General features: G+C 38.2%; 1 protein-coding gene across 2 annotated transcripts in view; it reads left to right on the top strand.

Moving 5' to 3' along the window:
• The window catches only part of NSUN6 (NOP2/Sun RNA methyltransferase 6), a 38568-nt gene that overhangs the window by 8380 nt on the left and 3700 nt on the right, over nt 1–26488 (top strand). For both annotated transcript variants that reach the window (XM_067562328.1, XM_067562329.1), the window contains 7 exons: nt 1661–1770; nt 5973–6126; nt 11006–11087; nt 14451–14570; nt 19136–19280; nt 21027–21175; nt 23315–23440. In XM_067562328.1, the coding sequence (XP_067418429.1) occupies nt 1661–1770; nt 5973–6126; nt 11006–11087; nt 14451–14570; nt 19136–19280; nt 21027–21175; nt 23315–23440 (886 nt within the window). The remainder of the gene's footprint in view (nt 1–1660; nt 1771–5972; nt 6127–11005; nt 11088–14450; nt 14571–19135; nt 19281–21026; nt 21176–23314; nt 23441–26488) is intronic.

Raw genomic sequence — 26488 nt, 5'->3', positions numbered from 1 at the left:
CATCAGAGGGATAAATACCAGAGAGGGAGAGGAGTTATTTAAGTTCAGCATCAATATGGACACGAACAAATGGATATAAACTGGACATCAGAAAGTTTAGACTTGAAATTAGATGAAGGTTTCTAACCATCAGGGGAGTGATGTTCTGGAAGAGCCTTTCAAGGGGAGCAGAGGGGTCAAGAAACCTAGGTGAGCCTGATAAATTTATGGAAGGGATGGTATGATGGGACAGTCTAGTTTGGCATTGACTGATCTTAGATTACTAGCAGTAAATATGCCCAATGGCCTGTGAAGGGATATTAGGTGAGGTGGTTTCTGAGTTACTACAGAGGATTGTTTCTTGGTGTCTGGCTGGTGAGTCTTGCGCACATGCTCAGGGTTTAACTGATATTTGGGGTCGGGAGGAAATTTTCCCCCAAAGTAGATTGGCATAAGCCCTGTGGGTTTTTCACCTTCCTCTGTAACATGGAGCACAGGTCACTTGCTGGTGGATTCTCTGTACCTTGAAGTCTTTAAATCATTATTACTTCAAATAACTCAATCTTAGTTTAGGGGTCTATTACAGGAATGGGTGGGTGAAGTTCTATGGCAGGCGTGTACAGGAGGTCAGACTAGATGATCATAGTGGTCCCTTCTGACCTTATAGTCTATGAGTCTTGGATTAGTGCACAATATTCCTCCATTAGAATATTTTCATGTACAAGACTCTCATGAGTGTATTTAGGGAAGGTAGCACAAATGATAATGTTGAACAGGAGTTCCAGGGTCACATTTATTTCCCTGTATTGAAGCCAAAGTATTCTTCACACTTAAAATTAGTTTTTTTATTTCTATTTTTCATTTAGACACCTTTAGTGTTGCCTTGTTTGTCCTGCTGGAATTTTTTCATTGCTTAATTTGACTTTACAGAAAGAGGGATAATCTAAATGATCTTTTTTATAATAAGGCTTCAGAATTACACACAATTGGATTACACAATTACACACACAAAATTTGAGTTTACCAAGGTTGTGTCAAGTGGGCTTGTAAACTAGAGAAGTGATAAACAATGCTAGTGTGTACAGATTGTACATTGTATTATTTTATTTGCTGTTTTTCTTTTACAATGTGGGACCGTGTTTTGTTGTTGTCCCGCACTACCTTAAATCCTTTTTTGCAGTATGAGTCTCTAAACAGTCCATTATTTGTACTTGTCCTGGGCAAGTCTGAGTCATTACCTTTCTTGTTACCAATCTAGTCAAAGTTGCTAACAGCAAAATTCCTTGTATCCTGTTAAAATGTTGGTTTTAATAAAGATATGTTGCAGTTATTAAATTTAAGAGATCACTCTTTGATCATGCTAGTTGAACTCTAAGTAGTTATTGGCAGAGAAAATAGAGAAGAATGGTTTTCATGTCAGTTAACGACTTGATTTTGTATATTGGTATCAGATTTGTGGTAGTAACAGTGTTGGGGCTGAATCTGCATTTTTCCAAGGATTGCCACTTGGTTTTATTCTTTACTTTTATCAGAACTGAAGTGCATCTTGTAAGTTTGATATGCAGTCAGTTCATATTTCTTCACCACCCTTTCTCAAACAACATGTATAAACTGAAGTTTTTTTCTGAAATAGACTGATGTCAGCAGATTTTTGTAATGACATTACACTTTGTATCCTCAGGAAGGATCTACAGAAACAATCATCTGAAGTCATTGTTGGAGCCCAGTGTGGAAATGCAGTGCTACGAGGAGCACATGTCTTTGTCCCAGGAATCAAATCTGCTTCAAAATGTAGGAGTTCTCTGATATATTCCAGTAGGATTTGGGCTGGGGGGAGGGGGCATCCAATCCAGTTGACATCTGGTATCTAGTTTTACTTTGTTTTTGTTTGTAAAACTTCCATGATTTTTCTTGTGCAATACCTCTAACAATATGCTGAGTGCTACCTCTCCTCTTCTGTACTGCTTTGAGTTCTCTCTCCTTTTTAGGGACTTCACTTTCCTAGCAGAAGGATAGTCTCTCATTGATATTTTTACATTCTCCTCCTTTTGACTTGAAAATGGTTTTAAAAAAAATGGGTTTTCAAGTGAGACATAACTTGACAAAATTAAAAAGAGAGATATTTTTGTAGACTTTCTAATAAGCAACAGTAGTTGCTATTAAATTTGATATTTACCCTCAGTACTGCCTAAGAAAAACACATCCAAGTTACTAACTTCCCACTCTAACCAGTGGGAAATCAAGGAGAGCATAATCAATACCTCTTTGTGATGAAGCACTGGCAAACAAAGACACATTGACTTCATGATATCTTAGAAACCTAAGAAAGTAAATGTAAAGGAGAAATGACATTTTTGGTTATTGGGTTTTTTTTTGCTTTCCGTGGATATTGAAATTGGTATGTTTGATGGTATAAAGCTCTAGTGTGGCAGACTGACAATATCCTGAAATATCCTGAATGTACTTTATTGAATTAAGTTAAACCTTATTGAATTAGGGTTAATACCTTTGGGATACATTATATTAGAAATGCAAATGTTTATGTACTATTGTGAGACTGTATGGAGCTTCTTTAGTAGGAAAACAACATTAATACAATTTCTGGAAGGTATAAGGAAGTTCAAAGGTCTTTCTGGAACAGGAAGTTCAAAGGTCTTTCTGGAACAACGTGTGTGAAATGGATAGCCTAGGAAGCACCTTGAGGTGAGGGGAATGCAAAATCTCCCTCTGAAGACAACCTTTTGAAGGAAAGGCCTGGGGAGAGAGACCCATTGTATACTAATTACCTGCTTCTGGAAACTCCAGATTAAAAACTCCTGCTCTGTATAAAAGTATGCTTGTTCTGAGCTAAAACTGTGATGGACCAAAAGGAAACCCTTAGGGTGGGGTGTTGAAAGATTGCTCTTGACAGAGCTCATGTTAGAGTTGAGATGAAATCTGGTAAGTTTATTAGCATGTGTGTTTTTAATATGTATTCTTTATAATGCTTTTTACCTTAAGCATAAAGTAGACTTCCTTAGAAAGAACTAGGTGATAATGTATACCTATAGCAAGCAGATTTAGGAAGATTGTCTTTGCTGCGAGTAATACAGTGAAGGCAGGGAACAGTTCAGCCTGGACATACCCTGGTCAGAAGGGACTGAGACATTGGTCTCCACACAAGAGCAGCAACAGCTGAGGTGTTGACAACCTGAAAATAGGTGTCCTGGTTGAACTACTAAACAGAAATACCAGTGCAGTTGCCCTGAACTGTGAGATCTAGTATTGACTACTATTGTTTCTTGGTGAGAAAAATCTTCACATGTAATTTCTGGAGATTCTTAAGTTTACCATGGGAACCCATGTGTCTCTCACTTCCAGTGCCAGTGAGCCAGAAGATCATCTCCTACATATGCTCTTGAACAGTGAGTGCTTAGTCTTCAGATGAATATTGAAATACTTTATGCTATTTTTTTTTCTTTGAAGGCGAAACTACTGTAATATAATTGTGTAAGCTTCACTTTGTTTTTATCATGGTAGTGACTATGGATGTGTTAACCACAGCTCTTTTTTTCCCATCTAAATGAAAGCAAATTTTGGCTCTGAATAAAAAAAGCACTTATACATATGCTTAAGTCCAGTCCTATTCTAAAAAGTACGTAAACTCATGCTTAGCTTTAAGAATGTGCTGAAGTCCCATTGACTTCATAGGAATGCTTTCCTGAATCTAGGCATTTATGAGAAGACAAGTAAATTGCTGCAACAAACACTTTTTGAAACTGATTTTATTTTGTACAGATCTCATAACTATTCAAAATACCCACTGGGTGAGCTAGTGATTTATCATCATTGCCATACATTAGAACACAACATCAAATAAAAGGGAAAAATACTTTGAATAGGACTTTAAAAAGACTGAGAGGAATTGCAGATAGGAAAGTGAAGTGGGAGAATATGCTACTAGCCGGAGGCCAGATACAACAAAACCCTGTATCTAGAAATTGCACTGAGCACAGATGGTTTTAACAAGACAAGAAGTGTAGTGCACAAGTGGGCACTTAATTACTGATCAAGTTATACAAATAAGGAGAAATCAGTGATCAAAGGTCTTTAAGCTTAATTTGACGAATCAATATTTAAGCTTTAGGTTAATGGGGAGCTAATATAACTGCCTAAATGGATAAGAAAACATGAATATTGCAACACGTAACTAAAAATTAAACATGCTGCTGCATTTTAAAGAGACAGACAACAAGGAAAAAAACTTTTGGCTTTACAAGTGACTTGAGTACAGACAATAAATTGACAGGAGATAAAGATAAATAATCCGCAAATGTTACAATTACTAGGTAGATGTTAGCAACGTGGAATGTAAGTGATTTGGGTATTATAGACATCTCAAGAAGAAAAATATCCAATGTAGAAGCTATTTCTGGCTACATAAATTGGTCACAAATATAATACAAATTTTAAAAGTTCTAAAAGCATGTCTCCATAATAAAATGGCTTTTATTTCAGATGCAGTTAATTCAGCCCTTTGAACATAGGAAAGAGATCTCTGAAACAATCCCCTAACCTTTTGAGGAGCTTTAAACAGCCAAGCTCATTCTTGGTTCAAGCTTAATGTTGCCTCTGCGGTTTTCCTTTAGTCCAGGCTTTGCAATAAAAAAAGCTCCTAGCAAAGCATTTGGGGAGAAATCTCTAGCGGTGTTTTGAATAACAGTCTCTCAGAATAAAGCTTTACAAGTAGAGGCAAAGCTCAGCAAGTCTATATTTGGACCAGGCTTTCTTAGTGCTTTACTCCAAGCAGGCTTAACAGAATCTTCTGTACCAGAGACAAAACTGTTCTTCAAGCTCTTCTAGGCACCAGTGCAGCCAGATTCTTGAAGACAGTGAGACTGCTTGTGTTCTTAAGATTAGGCACATGCTTAAGTACCTTGCTCAACTAGGTTCTTAATACAGAGGTCACTTCTGTAATATTTTGTTAGTATATATAGGTATAGAATATATAGATAGAAAACAACAAAACAAATGAAAACTAAGGGGCACCTAAGCATCTGAATTTGTACCCTGGATAACTAATAACTCAAGGAAATTAGAGCGACCAGAGAGCCACATTTAAGAAATGAAATCTTATTCTCATCCATAGAGAGTATAAAATGTTTGACCTGTCCATGAAGAGACTTCTGTCAGACACTGAGAAATGTGGCAGCTGACCTTATTGGAAAAAGATGAATAAATATGATTATCACCTACATAAATGTGACAATACGATCATACAGTTTTCTAACATGTCACAAGAGAAAATATAAGGAATACAAAACACACACACACACATCCCCCCACTAAAATGATAAGAATCTAGTAAGTGTGTTCCACTCATAGAAATATGGGACACAAAAACAGCTCATAAACCAAGAGAGAACACACAGCAGAGCAGTGTTATCATTTGTATCAAAGCAACAGTTAGAGTAAAAACAGAATTGATGAAAAGCTGTTCAGCCTGTCTCTTAAAAGTTCATTAGACATCTTTAGTATTTCTAATTGGGTAGAGTTGTTGGCTCTAAACCTGAACATAGGGGTTTGATCAGATCATGTACATGGAGAAAATACAGGCCCTGATCCTGAACAGTGTGCTTCAGGAACATGTATGTTTGTGTTCTGAAGAAATAGACTCTTAAGAAGTTGGACAAATCTTATTCTCTTTGTTGGAGGATCAAAAGACAAAGTTTGAGGTAAAAATTGATTTGTAACTCAGCACCACTCCACACCTCCATCTAACTAGCCTTCTCCCCTCCCTAGTCACTCACTACTTAGCCCCACTACCCCACCTCCGATGATTTTCAGGCTAAACATTAGGAAATTCTTAAGAATAATTAGGCAATGGGAAAACCGTCAGATGCCTTTGTGGACCAGTCAACACTGAAGTACGTGGCCCAATAGGAGTCCCAGATGAGTTGGTCACTGTTCTCTTGCCACGTGTAAATTTTTTAATAAACTCTTTCTTTCCCTAGGTATGAAAGCTGGAGATGTGATCTCTGTGTACTCTGATATTGAAGGGAAGTGTAACAGAGGAGCCAAAGAATTTCTGGGACCCAAAGTTTTTATTGGCAATGGAATTTCTGAATTAAGTCGCAGTGAAATCTTCAGTTCAAGTGGTTCACTGAAGTAAGTCCATAGTAACTGAATGAGGATTAAGAAGCTGCACTTATTTCTTTTTTATGAAAAAAGTTAGCAATTTTAAAATATTCTATAATACCTGTAAATGCGGATTGTGGCTTTGAGTGAGACTGTACATTGGAGGCATGTGAGAAAGGACCTTGAGGCATTGGGAGCTTTCGGAAGAATTCTGGCTGATTGCAAAAATTCCTTCTGAGCTTCAGAGGAGTGCACACTACAACAGCTGCTCTATGACCCCTTGAAGCATGCATTTCCTCCACTTGATGAAGAAGAGCATCTTGAGACATTGACTCACCAATCTGGTGAGAAGGGCTTTAAATTAGGTTCAGAGGGGACAGGTGATAAAAGACCACAAGTAGGTATAAAAGAAGGTGACCTTAACAGAGGGCTGGAAGTTAGGAGGGAGGGTGGGAATGGAAGATTACAATTGGGTCATAGGAGTAACAAGAGGGAAAACAGTGGGGGAATCTGCTCAGCATTTTAGACATCTAGACACAAATGCAAGAACTACAGGGAATAAACAGGAAGAACTGGAAATCTTAGTACACAAGCAAAACTATGACATTGATGTCACAGAGACGTGGTGGGATATATCTCATGACTGGAATATGGGTACAGAGGGGTATAGCTTGTTCAAGAAAGACAGGCAGGGGAGAAAAGGGAGGAGGTGTTGTATTGTACCTATCAAGAATTGCATACACTTGTTCTGAGGTCCAAAAGCTTAGAGGCAGACTAGTGGAAAGTTTCTAAGTAAAGATAAAAGAGGGAAAAACAGATTTTCAAATCAGGGGAGGAAGTGGATGATTTATTTTTAGAACAAACAACAGTAATATCCAAAGCTCAAGACCTGGTGTTAATGGGAACTTTTTCTACTCAGGTATCTGTTGGAAAAGTAATATGGCAAAACATAATGTCCAATAAGTTCTTGGAATGTGTTGGGGATAGTAAGCAGGGGACAGTCATTTTAGACTTGATTCTGACCAACATGGAATAATTAGTTGGGAATGTGAAGGTAAAAGGCAACTTAGGTGAAAGTGATTTCGATGTGATAGGCTTCCTCTTTCTAAGGAATGGAAGGAGTGAAAGCATCAAGATAAGGGCAATGAATTTTTAAAAAGCAGATTGTACCAAACTCAGAGAACTAGTAGCTAAGGTTCCCTGGGAATAAAATCTAAGGCAAAACAGTTCAAGAGAGCAGGCAATTTCTTAAAGACACAGTATTAAAGGCATAATAGCAAACTATCCCGATGCAAAGGAAAAATAGAAAGAGTAGAGGCCAGTATGGATGCATCAGGAGCTCTTTAATGACTTGAAAAACAAAAAGGAATCCTACAAAAAGGGGAAACATGGACAAATTGCTAAGGAGGTACATGAAATAATAGCGCAAGCATGCAAGGACAAAAATCATAACGGCTAAGGCACTACCTGAAGCAATCTCAGAACAATTAGTCATCATCTTTGAGAATTGTTGGAGGATGGGTGAGGTTCTAGAGAACAGGAGAAAGGTACTGTGTTTGTCTATCTTTGAAAAGGGACAAAAGAGGGACAAAGAAGATCTGGGGCATTCTAGGCCAGTCAGTCTAATTTTGATACTTGGAAAGGTACTGCAACACAGTATTAATCCATTTGTAAGCACCTAAAGCAGTGGTTCTCAGCCAGCAGCCCAGTGAGCACACAACTGCAGCCCATGTGACATCCTCAGGGCCCTACAAGTAGTATATAGGTGGATGTGGCCCACATAACACAGAGAGAGTTGCTTATGCGGCCCACGGTGGTAAATAGGTTGAGAACTACTGACCTAGAAGATGATAGGGTTACAAGTAATAACCAATATGGATTTGTGAGGAACACATTATGCTAACCAACCTAATTTCCTTTTTTGAGAGGGTTGAAGGATGGGAGAAGTAGTCATGATATATCTTGATTTTAGTAAAGCTTTTAACACTGTCATACATGACCTTCTCATAAGCAAACTAGGGAAATATGGTATAGATGAAATTATTATAAAGTGGGAGCACAACTGGTTGAAAAACTGTATGTAAAGAGTAGTTATCAATGGCTCACTGTCAAACTTGAAAGACATATCTTGAGGTCCCACCAGGGGTCTGTCCTGGGCCTCGTACTATTCTAAGTTTTCATTAATGACTTGGAGTAGAGAGTATGCTTATAAAATTTGCAAATGACATTAAGCTGGTGTGGGTTGCTAGCACTTTGGAGGATAGGATTAGAATTCAAAAAGACCAGGACAAATTGAAGAATTGGTCTGAAATCAACAAGATGAAATTCAATAAAGATAAGTGCAAAGTATTACATTTCAGAAGGAAAAAAAATCAAATGAGTAAGTACAAAATGGGGAATAACTGGTTAGGTGGTTGTACTGCTGAAGAAAGTATCTGAGGATTATAGTAGATAAAGTTGTGAAAAAGGCAAATTTAATTCTGGGGTATATTAACAGGAGTGTTGTATCTAAGACACAGAAGTTAATTGTTCTGCTCTACTTGGCTCTGATAAGACCTCAGCTGGAGTATTGTGTCCAGTATGGAAAAAGTCCAGAAAAGAGCAACGAAAATGATAAAATAATTATAAAATCTGACCTATGAGGAAATGTTTAAAAAAAACCCAGTATGTCTAAGGAAGACTGAGGGGAGAGCTGATAAGTCTTCAAATATGTTAAGGAGTGTTATAAAGAGGATTGTGATTAGTTCTGTGTCCACTGAAGGTAGGACAAGAACTATGACTTAATCTGCAGCAAGGGAGATTTAGGTTAGATATTAGGAAAAGGTTTCTAACTGTAAAAATTAGATAAATACTGGAATAGGACACTAAGGGAGGTTGCAGAATTTCTGTCACTACTGCTTTTTAAGAACAGGTTAGAAAAACACTTGTCTAGGTATACTTGGTCCTGTCTCAGCATAGGGGATTTTACTAGATGTCAAAGTCCCTTCCAGCTCTCCATGGGGTCAGCCCTGCCATGTCCCTTCCCATCCCCTCTGCTTTTTAGGAAGCTAGTGCTTTTGGATTGCCAGTGGGATTATGCCCAACCTATCCAAAGAGGCACAAGAGGTGTGGGAAGCTACTTGTGTCCTCTCCTCCACTTGCACATCAGTGTAGGACTAAGATAATAAGATTTAGGACCGGGATGGTGGCTGTTTATGCTTTTGTAGCAGTTAGTCCAAGGGAGCCCTGATGCTGATCAAGGTTAGTAGGTGCTACCATAGTATAAATCCTTATTAATGATACAATTTTCTCAGCTTATATTGCAGGATGGGTTGTAGTTATCGGTTTAGTGAATCATGAAGACATTATTGGTTGGGAAATAAATAGGTTTATTTTAACTAGCATTTGACATCATCACATTTAGTTTTGCCACATTAATAAGCAGAATGCAGCTTTGATAAACTATTCTGCTGCAATCTCTTATTTTACTTCAGTTTGTCTAGAAATGCAGCCTCACCCTTTCCCCCCACCTTTCAACACAGATGTTTTCAATTTTAAAGGAGCTGTATTTTAGGTTGACTATCTTTAATGAAATATGTTATGACATTATTTAACAAAGTATTTATTTTTAAACATGCTTGGCTTCTCCATATTGATGCCAAAGAAAGTGATTTTGGATTTTTTCCCTCCAGCATAGAATTAGCATGTAAAGAGTGTGTCCGGTATTGCAGGACATTTCTTTTTTGTATAGTTACATCAAGCATATTGCCTGATTTACAAAACAATCCACAAAAACTTGGGTGTGAAACAAAAGCGCCTTGTATAGAGCATTTTCTGATGTACTGAAGGTTAAACACAGGAAGTGGAGAAGCCTCAGACCTCTACCTGAGATGACGATGTGGCAAAATTGAATATAGGACTCTTAAGCTTGAGTCTGTCATATTTGATTTTCTGTCTCAATTCTTCTTTGTCTTGTAGGAGACTGTGTGCTTCACTTAGGAAAATAGATTCATTTTCCTGACTGCAGTTATTTAGCAGGTTTTTTTTCAGGTTCATTTGTGCCATTCATGTCTTTTCTTTGTTGTGATCACTAAGTAATAATTTTATCTCATCTTAATGAAACCTAAAGCAGATTATATTATTGAAGTGAGCTTTCTTTATACAAATTCTCTGTAGAGCCTATGCTAACTTTAAACATTTTGTTTTTCCATGCAAATCAATGTTGATGGCCTTAATATATAGGACATTTTCTCCAATACGATAGTAAATAGAGCCCAAGTGTCTGATTCTCTTGCTCACATTCTTTCAATTTCTTAGAATTTCTCAAATTTATGTCTTAATAATAATAATAGTAAAACCTAGCACTTGCACAGCACTTCACGTTTTCAAGTAATTGATCAGACATTAATTAATCCTTATAACACTGCTATAAAGTAAATAAATTAGTAGTATGCCAGTTTTACATATGAGGAAACCATTCTTTCTTGGCCATTCATATATATGAATTTTTTTTTTTTTACTTTGCCATTCATCCATTTGGTGAACATTTGGTGAATCCAGTGTGATGGCATTTCAAAGAGTTCACTATATTGGGTTATAAAATTGTAAAGGTTTATTTTCTTTGAGTTGATTTCTATATATTTTCACTTATGCAAAATTCTGTTCACGATTATATAAGTGTAACCCTGATGACTTAAGTGGACTTAGTGCCCCTTTATCACTAGTATCAATATTGCTGAAAAACAAAAAGCAGACCATCGGGGCAAAAGAAAAATCAGCTGAGCCACTCATAAATGTACTGAATGTCTTGTGAAAAGGCAATTATTAAGAAGAAAAAGGAATATTTCCATGGCAAAATGTATCTTTGGAAGTTTCGACAGAGCAGATAATTTAGTTGAATCAGATTTAATATGTGTTTCTGCCTTTTCAGAGGAATAGGTATAAGAATGACAGATCCAGTCTACCTTAGTCCTTCGTTGGACGGTGTGCTATCCAGTTATTTGTTTTTGCAGGTAAGTGCATTACTAAATAGGGCTGTACAATTTTCAGAAGAATAAATATCCTTCAAGTAGTTTATTAGGAATCTAAAGGGTTTCCATTTTCAGAGTGCTTACGTAGCACCTAATTCAGTACTTTCTTCACTGAAGTTGGATATAGATAGAATATAGACCTGAAGAAGAGATCTGTGTAATCTTGAAAGCTTAACTGTTTAACAAACAGAAGTTGGTCCAAAAAAAGATATTACCTCATCCACCTTGTCTCTCATTTGAGACATACTGAATGTCTGACTGTGACTTTAAAGAGATCCATTTAAAAAAAAATAGACTTTTTGCACAGCTTTGCATCTTCTGTGCAATGCTTTCAGCCGCTATTGGAATCTACGAGTGCTCTTGTGATTAGTCTGGAATCTGAGTCTCTTATCACATAAATTCTCATTGTGGTCTTCAGTCAGGAGACTAGCTTTAGTTAAAAACAAATCCACCACTTTTTTTGGCCTAAAACAATAAAACTTACTTGAACAAAACATATGGAAAGTCTTGAATCAACAAGAGCATTGTGTTCCATATGTAATTCACTATGTTGTACAATAGAATTGCAGAAGTTCCAAAGTGTAAGTGACATCTTGTTTGTGAGCATATCTAGTCATAGTGCAGGAGATTTAAGGACTATGTTCCAGCCTTTATGTTTCCATTTCCTGTTGTTGGTTTCAGTGGGATCTTTATTGTTCTTTTCATATATTGTAGTTTTAAATAAATTCTTACCATCAAAAGTATTTAATTTAAAAGTATTATCCTTTTTGTACTACAGATGGAATATACTTCTGCAACTTTTAAAGACTGCTTGTTGGTTTTTTTTAAACAAATTTTGTTATAAACTACTGTTTATTCAATGTAGTTGGCAAACCAGCCTCATGGTGAGATATGGGATGACGAAACTGCATTCTTTTATTTGTTGTTGGTTTGTTTTTTGTTTTAAATATGGGGATCAAACCCTGTTTTAGATAAGCAGTAATCCTCATTTCTGTCAAAGTGCAGAAATATCTCAACTAGATTTACTTCCCAAGGAATTAATGCTCTTTCTAATTTTGGTACAGTGTTTTATATAAAGATTATTCTATAGTATATAAAAAAAATGAAGATTACTTTTCACACCTTGTTTTTTAAATAAAAGATAAAAATTGCTTCCACTGTGTTTATCTCAACCACAATGCTAATGTAAACTTCAGCCCAAATAAACCATCATTCCATAGCTGTTCTGCCTTTGATACTCTGAAATTGTTTTATAATTTTGGTTGTATAACTCCCATGCAGGCACTTTTGAAACAATTCAAAATTTACAGTCATAGCTGTGTGTCTGTGCTATGACATTGACAGATCCTGCATAGCAGTGCTCTATCATTTGTAATTTCTCTGGTAAGACTCTGTCCTCTGTTTGAATTACTCTAATTTCTATACATCATGGTCCACATTTTCAAGAGTGGATATAATTTTAGAGTTCCCACCTGTGACATTACCTAGAGTACAATCTGGACTGTTGAACAGCTGTGTCCCCTTAATTCTCTACTTGGTGTGCCTCTTACACTGCTTTGCTATCAGAACATCCACTCCTGGCCTGGTCACACAGCCTTCAGCATGCAAATTCACTCCCTGCGAAATACATGAGCACTCTGACCAGTCACTCATGGCTTTACATATGGGCAACACCCACAATTTCTAGTCCCAGCCTTGTCCCCCGGAAATATGCATATTCTACTGCTCAGTACCCTTCTGAACAGTACAAGCTGATAGAAAGTCTGTCATTTCATCAAAGGAAAATGATAATATATCAGCCTTGTTCTCCTAAATAGAGTTCTCCACATACCTTAATCCAAACACACTGGTTAAGATAAAACAATAAGACACAGCACAGCACACTGTTATTGAAAAATTGCTTACTATATCATTTTACCATATAATTTATATATATATATAATTATAATATAAATAGATTGGAATATAAATATTGTGCTTACATTTCAGTGTATAGTAGTATATAGAGCAATATAAACAAGTCGTATGAAATTTTGCTTTGTACTGACTTTGCTAATGCTTTTTATATAGCCTGTTGTAAAACTAGGCAAATATCTAAATGAATTGATGTACCACCTGAAGGACTTCTGCTTACCCCAGATGGATAACCATTGCCTATTTTTGAGATCTAATATGTTAACATTGGAGCTCTAGCTCTGGAGCTATAGTTTACATTGTAAACAAATTAAATTTCAGTTATTATTCAGATTAAGGACTCTGATTAGCTAATCTACAAACACCTTGAGTAAACCAAAACAAGATGTATCGCTGTCTCCTTCCTGGTCTCTCTGAGTACATCCCTCAGGTGCCAGGCTTCTTGCCTGCACCTATGCTCAGGTGGAATGCCACAGTTCTCCCGCTTCCACAGATCCTGGGTCACAGATACTTGTGTATCATCTGTGCTACCTCAACAGGCCTGACTGTGGTTCTTCCCTGCGGGAGACTGTGATCAGTGTTATACAGTGACCAGACAGCTAACTTAAACCAGTTTATTTTACGATACAGTGTGAACAGAGCTTTTAGAGAAAAGGGCTATTAAAAGAAACAGTGTACACACAATTCTGTCTTGTCTATAAGCTTACCATCCTGTGAGGGTAGCCTACACAGATCTAACTTCTTCATTCAATCCAGTGGGTGTTGGTGGTCAGCCCGGCTATTCAGCTCCCCAATTAACCTTCCCGCTAGAGAGAGTGAGGCACTTTTTATCCAGTCAGAGTTCCTTTGTTCCCTTCAGCTCCTGGGTTTCAGCCCTGCTGCTCAAAACCAGGTCTGTAGGCATTTGTAGGAGGTTGAAACAGACTCTCAGAGCTAATGATTCTGCCATTGTCCCAAAGCAGCTCTCAGATGTTTGCTGAGTGGTGTTTTATCTTGAGCCATTATTCTGCTTCCTATTTGCTTTCCTGCTATTAAACTAAACAAATATATTCATATAGTAAACATCCTAGTGACCAGGTCAACATATAGTATTAAAGGGCAGCTCCACCTCTGTCCCAGTATCATCCTGTTTTATTTAGCAATATAGTTGCCTTACTCAGTCATGAATCCCCAGGAAATGCCCAGAACCTTAATTGTTAATTCTTAAGTTTAGGAGAAAAGCAACCAGAGATGTAAAGTGAAAGATAGGTATACACTTAATGTAAGGTGTTTAAACTGAAATTATTCAAGCTCTGTAATGGAGAGAGCATCAAAAATATAAGTGGTTTCACTGCTTAATGAGATGGTTTTCATTATATATTCCCTATGTTTGTCAACCCTGAAATAAGACTGTTTTAAAAGCATTAATTCTACCTTTTTGTTTTATGATAGAACTTGCCCTCTGCAGTTGTAAGCCATGTTTTAAACCCTGAGCCAGGAGAGAGAATTTTGGACATGTGTGCTGCACCTGGGGGAAAAACAACACATCTTGCAACATTAATGCATGACCAGGTAAGAAAAGTCATTGAGCATTTTTTGTCTCAGTGAGGAAGTTTTGACCTCCGTTTCATTAGCATGGCTCACTTCACTTTTCTATTGATAGCCACAGATAATGCAAAACAGCAAGCCAGCAAGGAAAGTGCAAGAACTTTGAAGCTGAGGATGTATGGGAAGCAGAAGGAATTATTTCTAAAGTGCCATAAGACTATACAACTCTTTACAAAACACAGAAAGACAAGGCCCTTGCCCCCAGGAGTTTTTCAGTCTTGGAGACAAATAAAGTACAGTATAAATAGGGCTTCTGATTTTAACAGATAAACACTGTTAAAACACCCCACTGCAAAAAAACAACCCAACACTTTTTCTCCAAAATACACTGAAAATGGTTACTTGTATCTAATGGCTTCTCTTACGGATTAGTAATGCTAAATACAGGGGTGTGATTTCTAAAGCATACTAATGTGTTGCGCATTAATTGGTCCTTGTAGACCCTGCTGGCATGTACTAAAGATTCCCTGGTTCATTTTAACGTAATGTAGTTTGAAACAATACTGTATTTAAACATTGTTTTTTGGGTGATTGCACAAGTGCATTCCCCTTTTGGTGTGTATGCACCCTGTGCACAGTCATAAATTTTTTTTCCGTTAGTGGTGCCATTTGGGTGGCTTGAACACCCTCTCCTGTACATGCCACTGTGCACTGGTATAAAGGGCCTAGTTGTCCCCCAAATTCCCTCGTTCCTTCTTACCACTCGTGATTGTCATTGGAATCTCTTGGCCTGCCTTAGTAAATGCTCTCAGTGTATTCAGTGTAAATTAATCGCAGATAGTTTTCTAGATCAGCGGATCCCAACCTGTGGTCCACAATAGGGAGTCCGTGGAAAAGAAAATAACATCCTCACCAAGGAAATGTACAGTTTCAAATAAAACTAGTGGCATGTGGTGGTCCACGAAATGTTTGGAGGTTGAAAAGGGGTCCGCACACTTGAGAAGGTTGGGAACCTCTGTTTTAGATCATTTTCCCATCCTTTTCTCTGCCGTGGCATACCTAGATACCTTTAATTATTTTGAGGCACATCACCGTATTGTCTCCAAATGAACTCGCCTTCTTATTGCCTCAGTTTAAGCTGTTCACCACCCTTCCCATTCAAAGTCTGTACAATACGATTAATATGTTAGACTCGAAATGCTCCAAATGCTGCCCTGAATTTGATGAATAGAGAAGTGATTGATGCACGCTGTGATTCACTGTCTGTGATGAATGACCACAAATTATATAAAACATTTTAAAATAAATAACAACATTTTAATGAGACATCTGAGCTTGTCTTGATGCGTGGAGTCATTTAATCCTTGGAGGAAATGTTGACAGTGCCACTCTAATCTTTTGCTCCACTGACCTCAGATGCTCTCTTTGTTGTAATACTAAAGACAGTTCTCCAGGCAGTGTTTTGGCGACATGAGCTTCCTGGTCCAGGAAACAGTGGATCATCAACACACATCTGGGTTTTGTTCCCTGATCATGCTTACAAAACTTTTCACTTTGCAACTCATGGAATCTGCCCCATCGGTGCAAACACTGATACAATTTTTCCATTGGAATTCTCCTTCCTCAAGGTAGGCTGCTGTCACACTGAATATTTCCTCACCAGTTGTGTGACCTGGCAGTTTTTGAAAAACAAAAAAATTTCTTTAATACTGTCTCTGTCAACGTACCTTACATTAGCCAAGAGTTGAGCATGGCCACTGATAACTGTTGGTTCGCCAAGCTGCAATGTAAATTTTCTGCTTGATTTTAATTTTTCTCAGAGTATCATCTCAATATCACCTGACATCATCAGTGTGATGAGTTATTGTGTAATCTGAAAGGGGACCTTTTTCAATTTCATTGACTGCGTGTGCATCTAACATTACTCTCACGATTTCTTTGCATGCTGATAAAATGAATGTCTCTGCAATTGTATGTGGCTTTTTTGCCTTTGCTACAAGCTCAGCAATCACCTAACTTGCTTCCAGCACTTAGGCTGTGCAACTGTTTCTGACAATCATCAATCGCTGAGGTTAAGATTTTGTCATGGTTATTTTTAGTAAAAGTCACAGACAAGTAATGGACAATAAACAAAAATCCTCAGAGCAAGTGATCTGTCTGTGACTTTATTAAAAATAACCAGGGCGGGGCAGGGTTGAGGGGGGAGAATGACAGCTGGATCCCCATGGAGGGGCTAGCTGCCCAACAGTTGTTTGGTGGGTGGGCGGATGAGGTTGGCCCCGGATCAGTTTGGGGCCCCAGGCACAGCTGTTTGGCAGTGGCCTGGGGCCAGCCCAAATCAGCTGTTTGACAGCTGGGGCGGAGTGCTAGCTATTGAACAGCTGATCGGTGGCTGGGGGGGAGGGGCTGGCTGCTGGTCAGCTGTTCACGACCGTTGGGCTGCTGCTGCTCTAGCAACCTCAGGGCTAACAGTTGCTCCAGCCCTGCCCCAGAAGAAGTTACTGAGGTCCCGGAAAGTCACAGAATCTGTGGCTTACATGACAGCATCGTATCCTTATCAGTCACACTTGCTTTTCATTTTGTTGCCTCAAACGTTAAAAAAAAAATATCCTTCTTGGCAAGGGATGTTTGCTTGCTTGTAAAGTGTCATTTTAACTTTCTTGGCACCATGGCATGGTTTGAGAGTTTCTCCCTGCACACAAGACGTTGGAAGAGGGCAAGATCCTGTAGACGAAAATCCATATTGCAGATAGCTCTGACAGAAGTGTCGGTTCACCACTTTCACTTTCTTAGTTTCATGTTCAGCTTCATCACTGCAAGTAGTTGTGGAACCGCCAAAATCTTTTTTTTTCAAATATTTGTCCATTTTCGGGTCATAAATTCAAAATTCCAACAGCTGTGCACACACTCTGAGTGGAATGTACATGTGCAGCACATCTCAAACAACAACAGTTATGAAAGATTAGTAACTGTTTTTTACAGTATATACAAAAAAAATTGATTTTGGACATCTGCATAAAACTCAAAAATTGCTTAACAGGAACCCCAAAAAACAGAAGCCCTAAGTATAAATGCCAATATGGGGGACTGGATCAGTTGCAACAAGGGCTGGAGGTATTGTGAGTGCTTAATGTTGGAAGGCTTAGTGAAAGTTATTTGTTTGGTAAGAGGAGAAAGTCTGTTCCATGTGAACGGGTTGTATGAATGGTGATGGTTGGAGGTAGACAAAGAAGAAAACACACAAGCGCTAGGTCCTTCAAAAAGTATAGGGAGAGAGGAGTAAGGACTTGCAGATACCAAGGCATCATCAGGCTGAAAGAAAGGGCTGTGAGATTGTTCTTTTTCATAAGAGAGAGAAAGAGAGGATCTGTTCTGTAGTTTCAGAGAAAATGTAACATTTATTAGCTGAATTGTCATTTTGGCTGGAATCGGGTTATGTACAAAATGTGAGGTGAGTTAGAGATCTTACAGTTTGCAACAGAATGCACTTCAATAGCTATCTGTGCATAACTGCAATGGTTATCTGTGCATAGGACTTTGTAATGGTTAGTTGTGTGTACTTAGAAAAGCCATACAATTTGCTGTATGTGACAGTCTGCTTGACATAATTGATGTGGTGCTTATGGAAGTGGCCGGCCCTTCAATATGGGAAAATTGCAAACATGCATTAGGCATACAGTAGGTAGAACCATGAAATTTACAAGTGAAGAGCTTCAGTGAGGTGATAAAGAGTTTCTTTGTAGGAATATTCCTTTGCCATTGATTTACTTCCATTTATAATTTTTGCATATGCACACATTTTTCATAACTTGGTGTTGCATCTGCAACTTTTAAACACTAAATATCTTTGATTATAAGGGAAAAAAGTTTTCCTCTTATTATACTAACGGTAATTCCATCCAGAGATTCTACAAACCTCTCACCATAGGAGTAAAGCTTCAGGAGAATGGAGTTGTTGAACTGGAATTATATAAATTAATGTACTTCCCAAACAGGTATAAAATAAGGATATAATATATTGTTTACAAAATCTGCTCCCCTAATTTGTCTGCTTTGCTTTTCTCTTTATAAAGTCCATTTCCCATAATATTTATCATTTTTCATGTTGCATTTAATAAATAATTTACATTTCCAACATGTTTGAGTGAAATCTTGTAATGTATTCCTGTGACATTACTTTAATATTATAACATCAGTATATTACAATTATAATTAGTACATCAGATAATACAGACACTTTTGGGGGGAACGCCATTAAAATATTAATTAAAACTGGCTGTTAAAAATGAAAACATTACAGATTTCCTTCCCCTCATTATTAGTCAAATATTAAATGAAAATTTTATGACCGGTTGTAGAGATGTTCAGAAAACAGGAAAACATGTTTATGAAAATATTAATTACAATTTTCCCTCCCATTTAAATAACACCATGAAAACTTAGATTAAAATTTTCTCATTAGAATTTTTTTAAAGCAGAGAAAAATGTGTGTGGGTATTACGAATCTGAGCTTAAATGAAAGGTAATAGATATTGCTGTAGCTGTTATCATTTTAACCACTACATTTGATGTAAACTTTACTTTTTCAGGGTGAAGTGATAGCCCTGGACAAGATAGCTAACAAAGTAAAAAAAATCAAGCAGAATGCAGCAATGTTGCAGCTGAATTGTATTAAAGCATTTTGCTGTGATGGAACTAAAGCACTTGCCATTGGGAAGAGAGAGGATGGACAAGGTAAAGTGAATGATTTTACGGCTTTTGATAACATCTTTTAGAAGAAAATGATAATCAGCATTTTTATATTGTTGTTAAACCTGCCACAATATCCAAAGACCTTGAAACTTTGCTTCAACACTGGATATTCTTTTACTTTCTACTCTTCTGTGATTATCAGTTTTTCTGTACTGCATATGCAAAACTCTTAACTGTATGTCCATATCACAGCCTAATGTGGTTAAGGAGGCATTCATTCCTTCTCCAGATAATATCGGGGAGAGACTGCCTATTAAGCCTTTCTTCATGATAGCGAATAACCCCCACACTCTGAATTTTTTTGGCTTTTTTCAGCTCTGTCACATAAATGACTTTGGCAAATAGCTTAGCTTCTGTATGCCTCTGAATTCCCATCCCATTGGGGATATTAATATTTAACTCCCAGGAGTACAGTGAAGCTTCCTTTGTTAATGTTTGTACAGCTGTTTGAAAGAGACAGATGGAAAGTGCTATGGGAGTATAGAACATTACTTTCATTTTGGGTTCATTTCATTCACTTCTCTGAAATGCTTGCTGTATTTATGACTCAGGTTCTGTTCCCAGGATGGTATATCTTTTGTCTTTGATTCTTTTTCATTTGCTCTGCAAACTAGACTGTATCTTTTGCCAAAGAAACTATTAATTGTCTTTCCCTGCTAGCTCGGCCAGGTCGTAATTCTTGCACCTTCCACATGTGGGGCAGTCCTTGTCAATGCCCCATAGCTTACAGACAGGTTAATTTCCAAGGTCAAATGTAGCGTTTTTGGAAAGCTTTTTGACAAATATATGTGTATTTACTAATAGGTGGTATTTAGTGCTTATGCAGGTGAGGGAGCAGCAGCAGTGGAAAAAGGCAGGTATAGTACAGGTAGACTCTATGCAGGCTTTACTACACATCTCTGCACTTAAGTCAAATCTCACAAAATGCTCTGTATTCCAGTCCAGAGCCTCTCTTAGGCAACGGCTGCCAGTCATGCCAGATAGTTGCAAAATACATGGTTTTGGGGGTGCTGGCATATGGCTGGGTAGCTGTAGTATGATGCCACCAACTCATTTTCACTTGTGACCTAAATTTGAATTTTTGGTTGGCACAAATAGATACAACTTTTTCCCTCACTGTCTACTCAGACATGTGGAGAACCAGTATCTCTTGCTTCTGAAGTCCTGATCTGAGAATCACCCTTATCCTGGTGCTATAAGAACTTCTAGGATGTGCAGCCCAGCAGGATTCAGGAAAAGGGACAGATTCAGAATACGGAGTTGCAAATTCCCTTCTTCCACACAAGCAATTCTGAATAGTATTCTCACTGTAATTTTTGGAGTCTTCTTGTGTCACATTCCAGAGCATACAATCCAAGTCCTGTTTTCATTGAAACTTTTTTTAAATATTGTACTTGCAGCACATTAAATTAGGGTTGAGAAATGCTAAAGCGTAGATTGATCTCAAATTGTTCAAGTTCACAGTGTTGTAAAGATAATGATAAGTAAAATGCTTTCTTCTCAGGAATGAAACCTAAACAGTCCTCACTAGCAGTGCTTCTTCTTGTCTGTAGATTAGGTCACTTTTGCAGACACAACATATAGAGCACAAACTTTCAAACACTTCATGTCCAGCACTAAGTGACAACTTGCCGTTACCTACGGGTGAAGTCTCAAGAAACAAAGGCTGTGTGTAATGTATAACAAACTGGTTTTGTTTCAGTTTCTAAAATGAGTTGCCTTTTACAGAAGGCCCTCCGTTCTCAGCAGAGTCATTTGATCGAATTCTTCTTGATGTTCCCTGTAGTGGGATGGGACGGAGACCAAATATGGCTTATTCCTGGACTCTAAAAGAAGTAACGTCTTATCAGCCATTGCAACGCAAGCTTTTCAGTGTGGTATGTATGAATCATTAAGCGGTAAAGAAAACTGCACATAAGTAGTTTTACATGTAAGGATTGCATGGGTGCAGCTTACCTCATTTGAACACAGTCATCCCTCAGTTTCTCCTGGCTATCTGGTACTTGGATGCTGTGGGGTATTGGCCAGAGGAACAAATAAAAGTCCTCTCCATCCAAAGCAAATAAAAATCCAAAATAAAGGGCTTCCATAAAACCCCTGTACCTGGGTTGACTCCTTCCCTTTGGTTGTAAGGTTTAAACCAATTCTTTGCTGCTCCCTGAGTCACAGCCTTTCAGTCCTAAACATTGGCATCACTGATAGGCCTTTGCCTTCTCCTGGCCCTTAGTGTAGGGTTCAGCCTGAGTTAGACATTGCTTTTCTTCGGGGTCCACCCTGATCTTTCCTCTTGATCAGAGATTGAAAGGGCAGGGGCTAGGCCACTAAATAACTAGATCTCAAGCTCCTGCTTCTGCTTTGTTGGCCCAGGTCTTGTCCTACACCTGCTTCCATCCCTCCCTGGGAGTATTCTAGTCTGTAAGACTCCTTTCAGGCCTCGTCACAGACTTCTTGATTCACATTGCCCCATTTAGGTTCGTTTGCTAGATCCCACTCAGCAAGGAACCATCACCAAGCTTGGTAAAGCCCCTGGAGAGCACTCCTTAACAAGCTTCTGTTCCTTCCAGCTCTTTCCCATGATAGAGAGACCCACTCCAGGTCATCCCACATCCCTGGTGAGCCCCACCAGAAGCTGGTTCTCTTCTACAGCTCTCCCCTTATTGTAGCAAGACCAATTTTAGATCTTAGATTATTCATGGTGTCTGTCTAATTTGGAAAATACTTCTGTCTATATATCTTGCTCCCTTTCCCAGCAGGCCTTGCTTCTAGCCATAGTTCCCAGAATACCTGACCTAAAAGGGCTAGGATTGGAGTAGGATTGTGTTTGGCCCAGACATGCCCCTAAAGGGCCAGCACACCCTCTGTTAAAGGGGTACATGTCACTGAATACAATTTCAGATTCTAGCTGATATTCCCCCTACTGCAGTGGATTTACCACCTACCTTTTAAGATGAAGAGAACTGTACTGTTTCTTGTATCATCAAATCTGATTGAGGATTTCATATTTTTGTATCCTCAGCTTAGGATGTTCATCTCTTGGATAGACAGTTAGCAGAACCAATTGAATACTATGAAGTCTTAATGTTCTGGTTCCTACTTCGAAGGCACCTCTTCTTTTAGATCCCTCCATTGCATACTGTTGTGCTCAGAACAAGTGGGTAAACAGCAGCAGCTGTATTCAGCTCAGTGTTCCCATTTTCAAAGCTGACTAAGAGAAGAAGGAAAGTTTAAATCCTGGCCTAGAACCCTTCAGATATTTAAAAACAAGATTAGTTGTTTTCCTCTCTCTCAAAAGACTTCTGCTTTTTCTAAGGAGACTGTGTCAGGTATCAAGTACTATTAATCTTACAGCCTTAAAATATCTGTTGATAATGTAAAGTTTCTTAAGTGTGTCTTTGAACTTGTGCAATTAAAGTACAGTAAGGTAATAGGAAACTACATTTTCTTTTCTATTCATTTCATTCCACCAGTTTCAACAGAAGACATCAGACTAATAATCATAGGGTCATAATATATGGGAACATCAACTGTCAGTCATTGGTCAAAAGACTCTGTGTCCACGTTTGACTTCAGCTGAGGAAAACAGATCCAACATATCTGGATGAGTTACACAGAGCTTTCCAGAGGGCTGTTTTACAGATCTTGAAGGAGAGAGGTCACTTCCCTCAGCCCAGGAAGATGCACACACTATAATGCTAGTAGGGCAGGGAAGGCTAATTGGTAGGCTTCTGTAATACAAACTCTGATCCTTCTTCCAGAAGTGAACTTGGAAATGTTAGATCTTTTATTGCATTCCTTGAAAGGGAGAAAATGTCTATATTATTATCAGAATGCCTGAGTCCTAGACAGAAATATTCTGGCCTAAATAGGTATTACAGTTACCTATTGTACCATAATAGTTCCACATGAATACAGATATCATAATTAACCTTTAAGAATACCTACTATACTAACTATACTTTTCAAGTAATTCTGTATTTAAGATACTTATACCATGCTGAACCACAGTCTTTCACTAGGCAGTGAAGTTGCTGAAGCCAGGGGGCATTTTGGTGTATAGTACATGTACAATTACACTTTCTGAAAATGAGGAGCAAGTTGCCTGGGCCCTGGAAACTTTTCCCTGTCTCCAACTTCAGTCACAGGTAGGAACAGTTTCAGTTTACTCCATGTAACTCATCATACAAGTTTTAGCACTGGAATTTTAAGCAATATGGTGAAGAATTCTACTGTAGAATGTTACCCTGGAAACAGTGAAGAAATTGTGTATGTGATTTCATTAAACACATTTCCCTCATTGCAGGCATTTTTAGTTGCTACAGTTCTGAACAGCATACAATTTTTATTTATTTATTTACTTTTACATCTGTGTCATTACAGTAATGGCTGTGCCATGACACTTAAAAGTGCTGCTTGCTGTTGTGTGGTAAGATATTTCTCGGAAGAATACAATAAAATAATTTTAAATCCATTAAGTAGCAAATACTGAAACTCTGTTATGTAACATCCATAGATAGTTAGAAATGGATATGCAAGTAAAAGTTGAGGAACAGAAATGTTCTGTCACTGGTAAGTGACAACACAGTGTTAACCAAGGAAAATGGTCTTTTATGAAGTCTCCTGTCAGCATCCTAGATGCTGTATGCCGTTACAGCAGTGTGCTTTGTAATAACTAACCAGTTTCACCTTAGATAACATATGAGAAGTTGAGGACGAGGATGATTTTCAGCATGTGAATCAGCACAGGTCTAATTGCAATTCAGTGAAAGGAGATTAAATGGCTTTACATGCATATTCCCACCAGTGTATTGTAGTGGTTGCTTATATGTGTACACCAGTCAGTCATTTAAAACAGAGAGGGATCATAGATAGTTCAAGACAGGCTAGCATTTTCCTTACAGCTCTTTGTTCTTAATGCATATTTATCCTTTTTGTGTTGTTGTTCTTTTATTTCAGTTCCCCACAGAAGGGGCAAAATAGATTTCATTAATGCTATTGAAATAGATATAAGTGTCATGTAAAAGGATGGAAGAAAATGTAAAAACCGGTTGTTGGGGGGGAATGGAATACAAAGGTGATTCTTAATACTGTATATGCAAGTCACTATTAAATTAGTCAAAGTTATTGTCATTGTGCTGGAGGTGTATGATCATCAGAATCACAGACATGTTGGTTGAAATAGTTCCATTACAATATCTAGTTCATTTCACAGCCAATATTTGCAGATAGTATGGGTATGAAAATAAGTGTGTGTTCTATAATGCAGCCATTCAAACATACTTCTCTTTCTATTTATGCTAGTACTTTGAGAGATTTTATCAGACCAGCTATAGTTCTGTTCTCCCAGGGTTTTAATGAGGCAGGGTGTTCAGGGAATTAATTGTTAATATTACTGGATTGAATGGTTGAGGAAAAGTCAATTTGATATTGGATTAGCGTGTAAATATTGTAATGGCATACCCTGTAAATGTGCCTAAAGCAAGTACATTGGTGCATTTTTTAACTGAAATTTTTAAAAAATGAGAGTTTGGGATGGGGTATGACAATAAGAGTGGTTGGTTGTGTTTAGCAATAGGAGAAAATTATCACATGCTCAGGTTTCCTCTTATCACCTTTTGATATGAATACAAACTTCTTTGCCATCTACTTCCTGGGAGTTTCCTGGCTACACCTACCATATCCAAGATTAAATGCTTTGTTTACTAGCAGAAAGAAAACATCCTGAGAAGTTTATAAAGCAAAATTCTCATTGAAGTATATATGGCAAAATTCCCACTGACTTCAGTATTGTCAAGATTTAGTTCATGAAGCTGAACATTGACTAACTCACTATTGTTTCCCATAGAGCTGTATAGGTAGCAGCACATACTGTGTTTAAACACTTGATATTTCTACTGAATAACAAAGAGTTTTATCTAATTCTGATACCAACTGATACAGAGTTGGGATTATATTTCTGCTACTTTAAGACTAAATGTGCTACTTCCTCGTACCTGTTGTATAGAAGTATTGGGGGGTGGGGTTGTCACCACCTGTTTGTGTACAAAATACTGGCCTTTTGGGTGTAATTTTTCAGATTAGGGAATGACATTAAACAGGGTGCATTCCCACGTTTCCATAGACCGTTTGATTTCATTAATGATCTGGAGGATGGGTAGATTGCACCCTCAGCAAGTTTGCAGATGACACTAAGCTAGGGGAAGTGGTAGATACGCTGGAAGGTAGGGGTAGGATACAGAGTGACCTAGACAAATTGGAGGATTGGGCCAAAAGAAATCTGATGAGGTTCAACAAAGACAAGTGCAGAGTCCTGCACTTAGGACAGAAGAATCCCATGCACAGCTACAAACTTGGGACTGACGAGCTAGGTAGCAGTTGTGCAGAAAAGGACCTGGGAGTGACAGTGGATAAGAAGCTGGATATGAGTCAGCAGTGTGTCCTGGTTGCCAAGAAGGCTAATAGCATATTGGGCTGCATTAGTAGGAGCATTGCCAGCAGCTCAAGGGAAGTGATTATTCCTCTCTATTCGGCATTGGTGAGGCTGCATTTGGAGTATTGTGTCCAGTTTGGGCCCCCACTACAAAAAGGACATGGACAAATTGGAAGAGTCCAGTGGAGGGTAGCAAAAATTATTAGTGGGCTGGAGCACAAGATTTCTGAGGAGAGACTGAGGGAACTAGGCTTGTTCATTCTGCAAAAGAGAAGAATGAGGGGGGATTTGATAGCAGCCTTTAACTACCTGAAAGGGGGTTCCAGGGAGGATGGAGCTAGGCTGTTCTCAGTGGTAGTAGATGAGAGAACAAGGAGCAATGGTCTCAAGTTGCAGTGCGGGAGGTCTAGGTTGGATATTAGGAAAAAGTTTTTCACTAAGAGGGTGGTGAAGCACTGGAATGGGTTAAATAGGGAAGTGGTGGAATCTCCATCTTTAGAGGTTTTTAAGCTGCGGCTGACAAAGCCCTGGCTAGGATGATTTAGCTGAAGTTAGTCCTGCTTTGAGCAGGGTGTTGGACTAGATGACCTCTGTAGCCCATAGGACTAGCCTGCTTGCTTGTATCATAGATATATATCTTTTCTTATAGATTTAAGTATAATTGTTTAATTAATAAAGTTATACATTTATATATTTTGCTGTAATGCAAGACGTCTTACAGGTCACATCCTGTATGAAACACAGCTAACATACATATATTTAG

This window comes from Emydura macquarii, unplaced genomic scaffold (genome assembly GCF_026122565.2).
Source record: "Emydura macquarii macquarii isolate MOO-44397 ecotype Brisbane River unplaced genomic scaffold, CSIRO-AGI_Emac_v2 contig_2422, whole genome shotgun sequence".
In the NCBI taxonomy this organism is placed as follows: Eukaryota; Metazoa; Chordata; order Testudines; family Chelidae; genus Emydura; species Emydura macquarii.
Note: the sequence above shows the minus strand (reverse complement) of the source record. Positions and strands in the feature narration are given on the sequence as shown.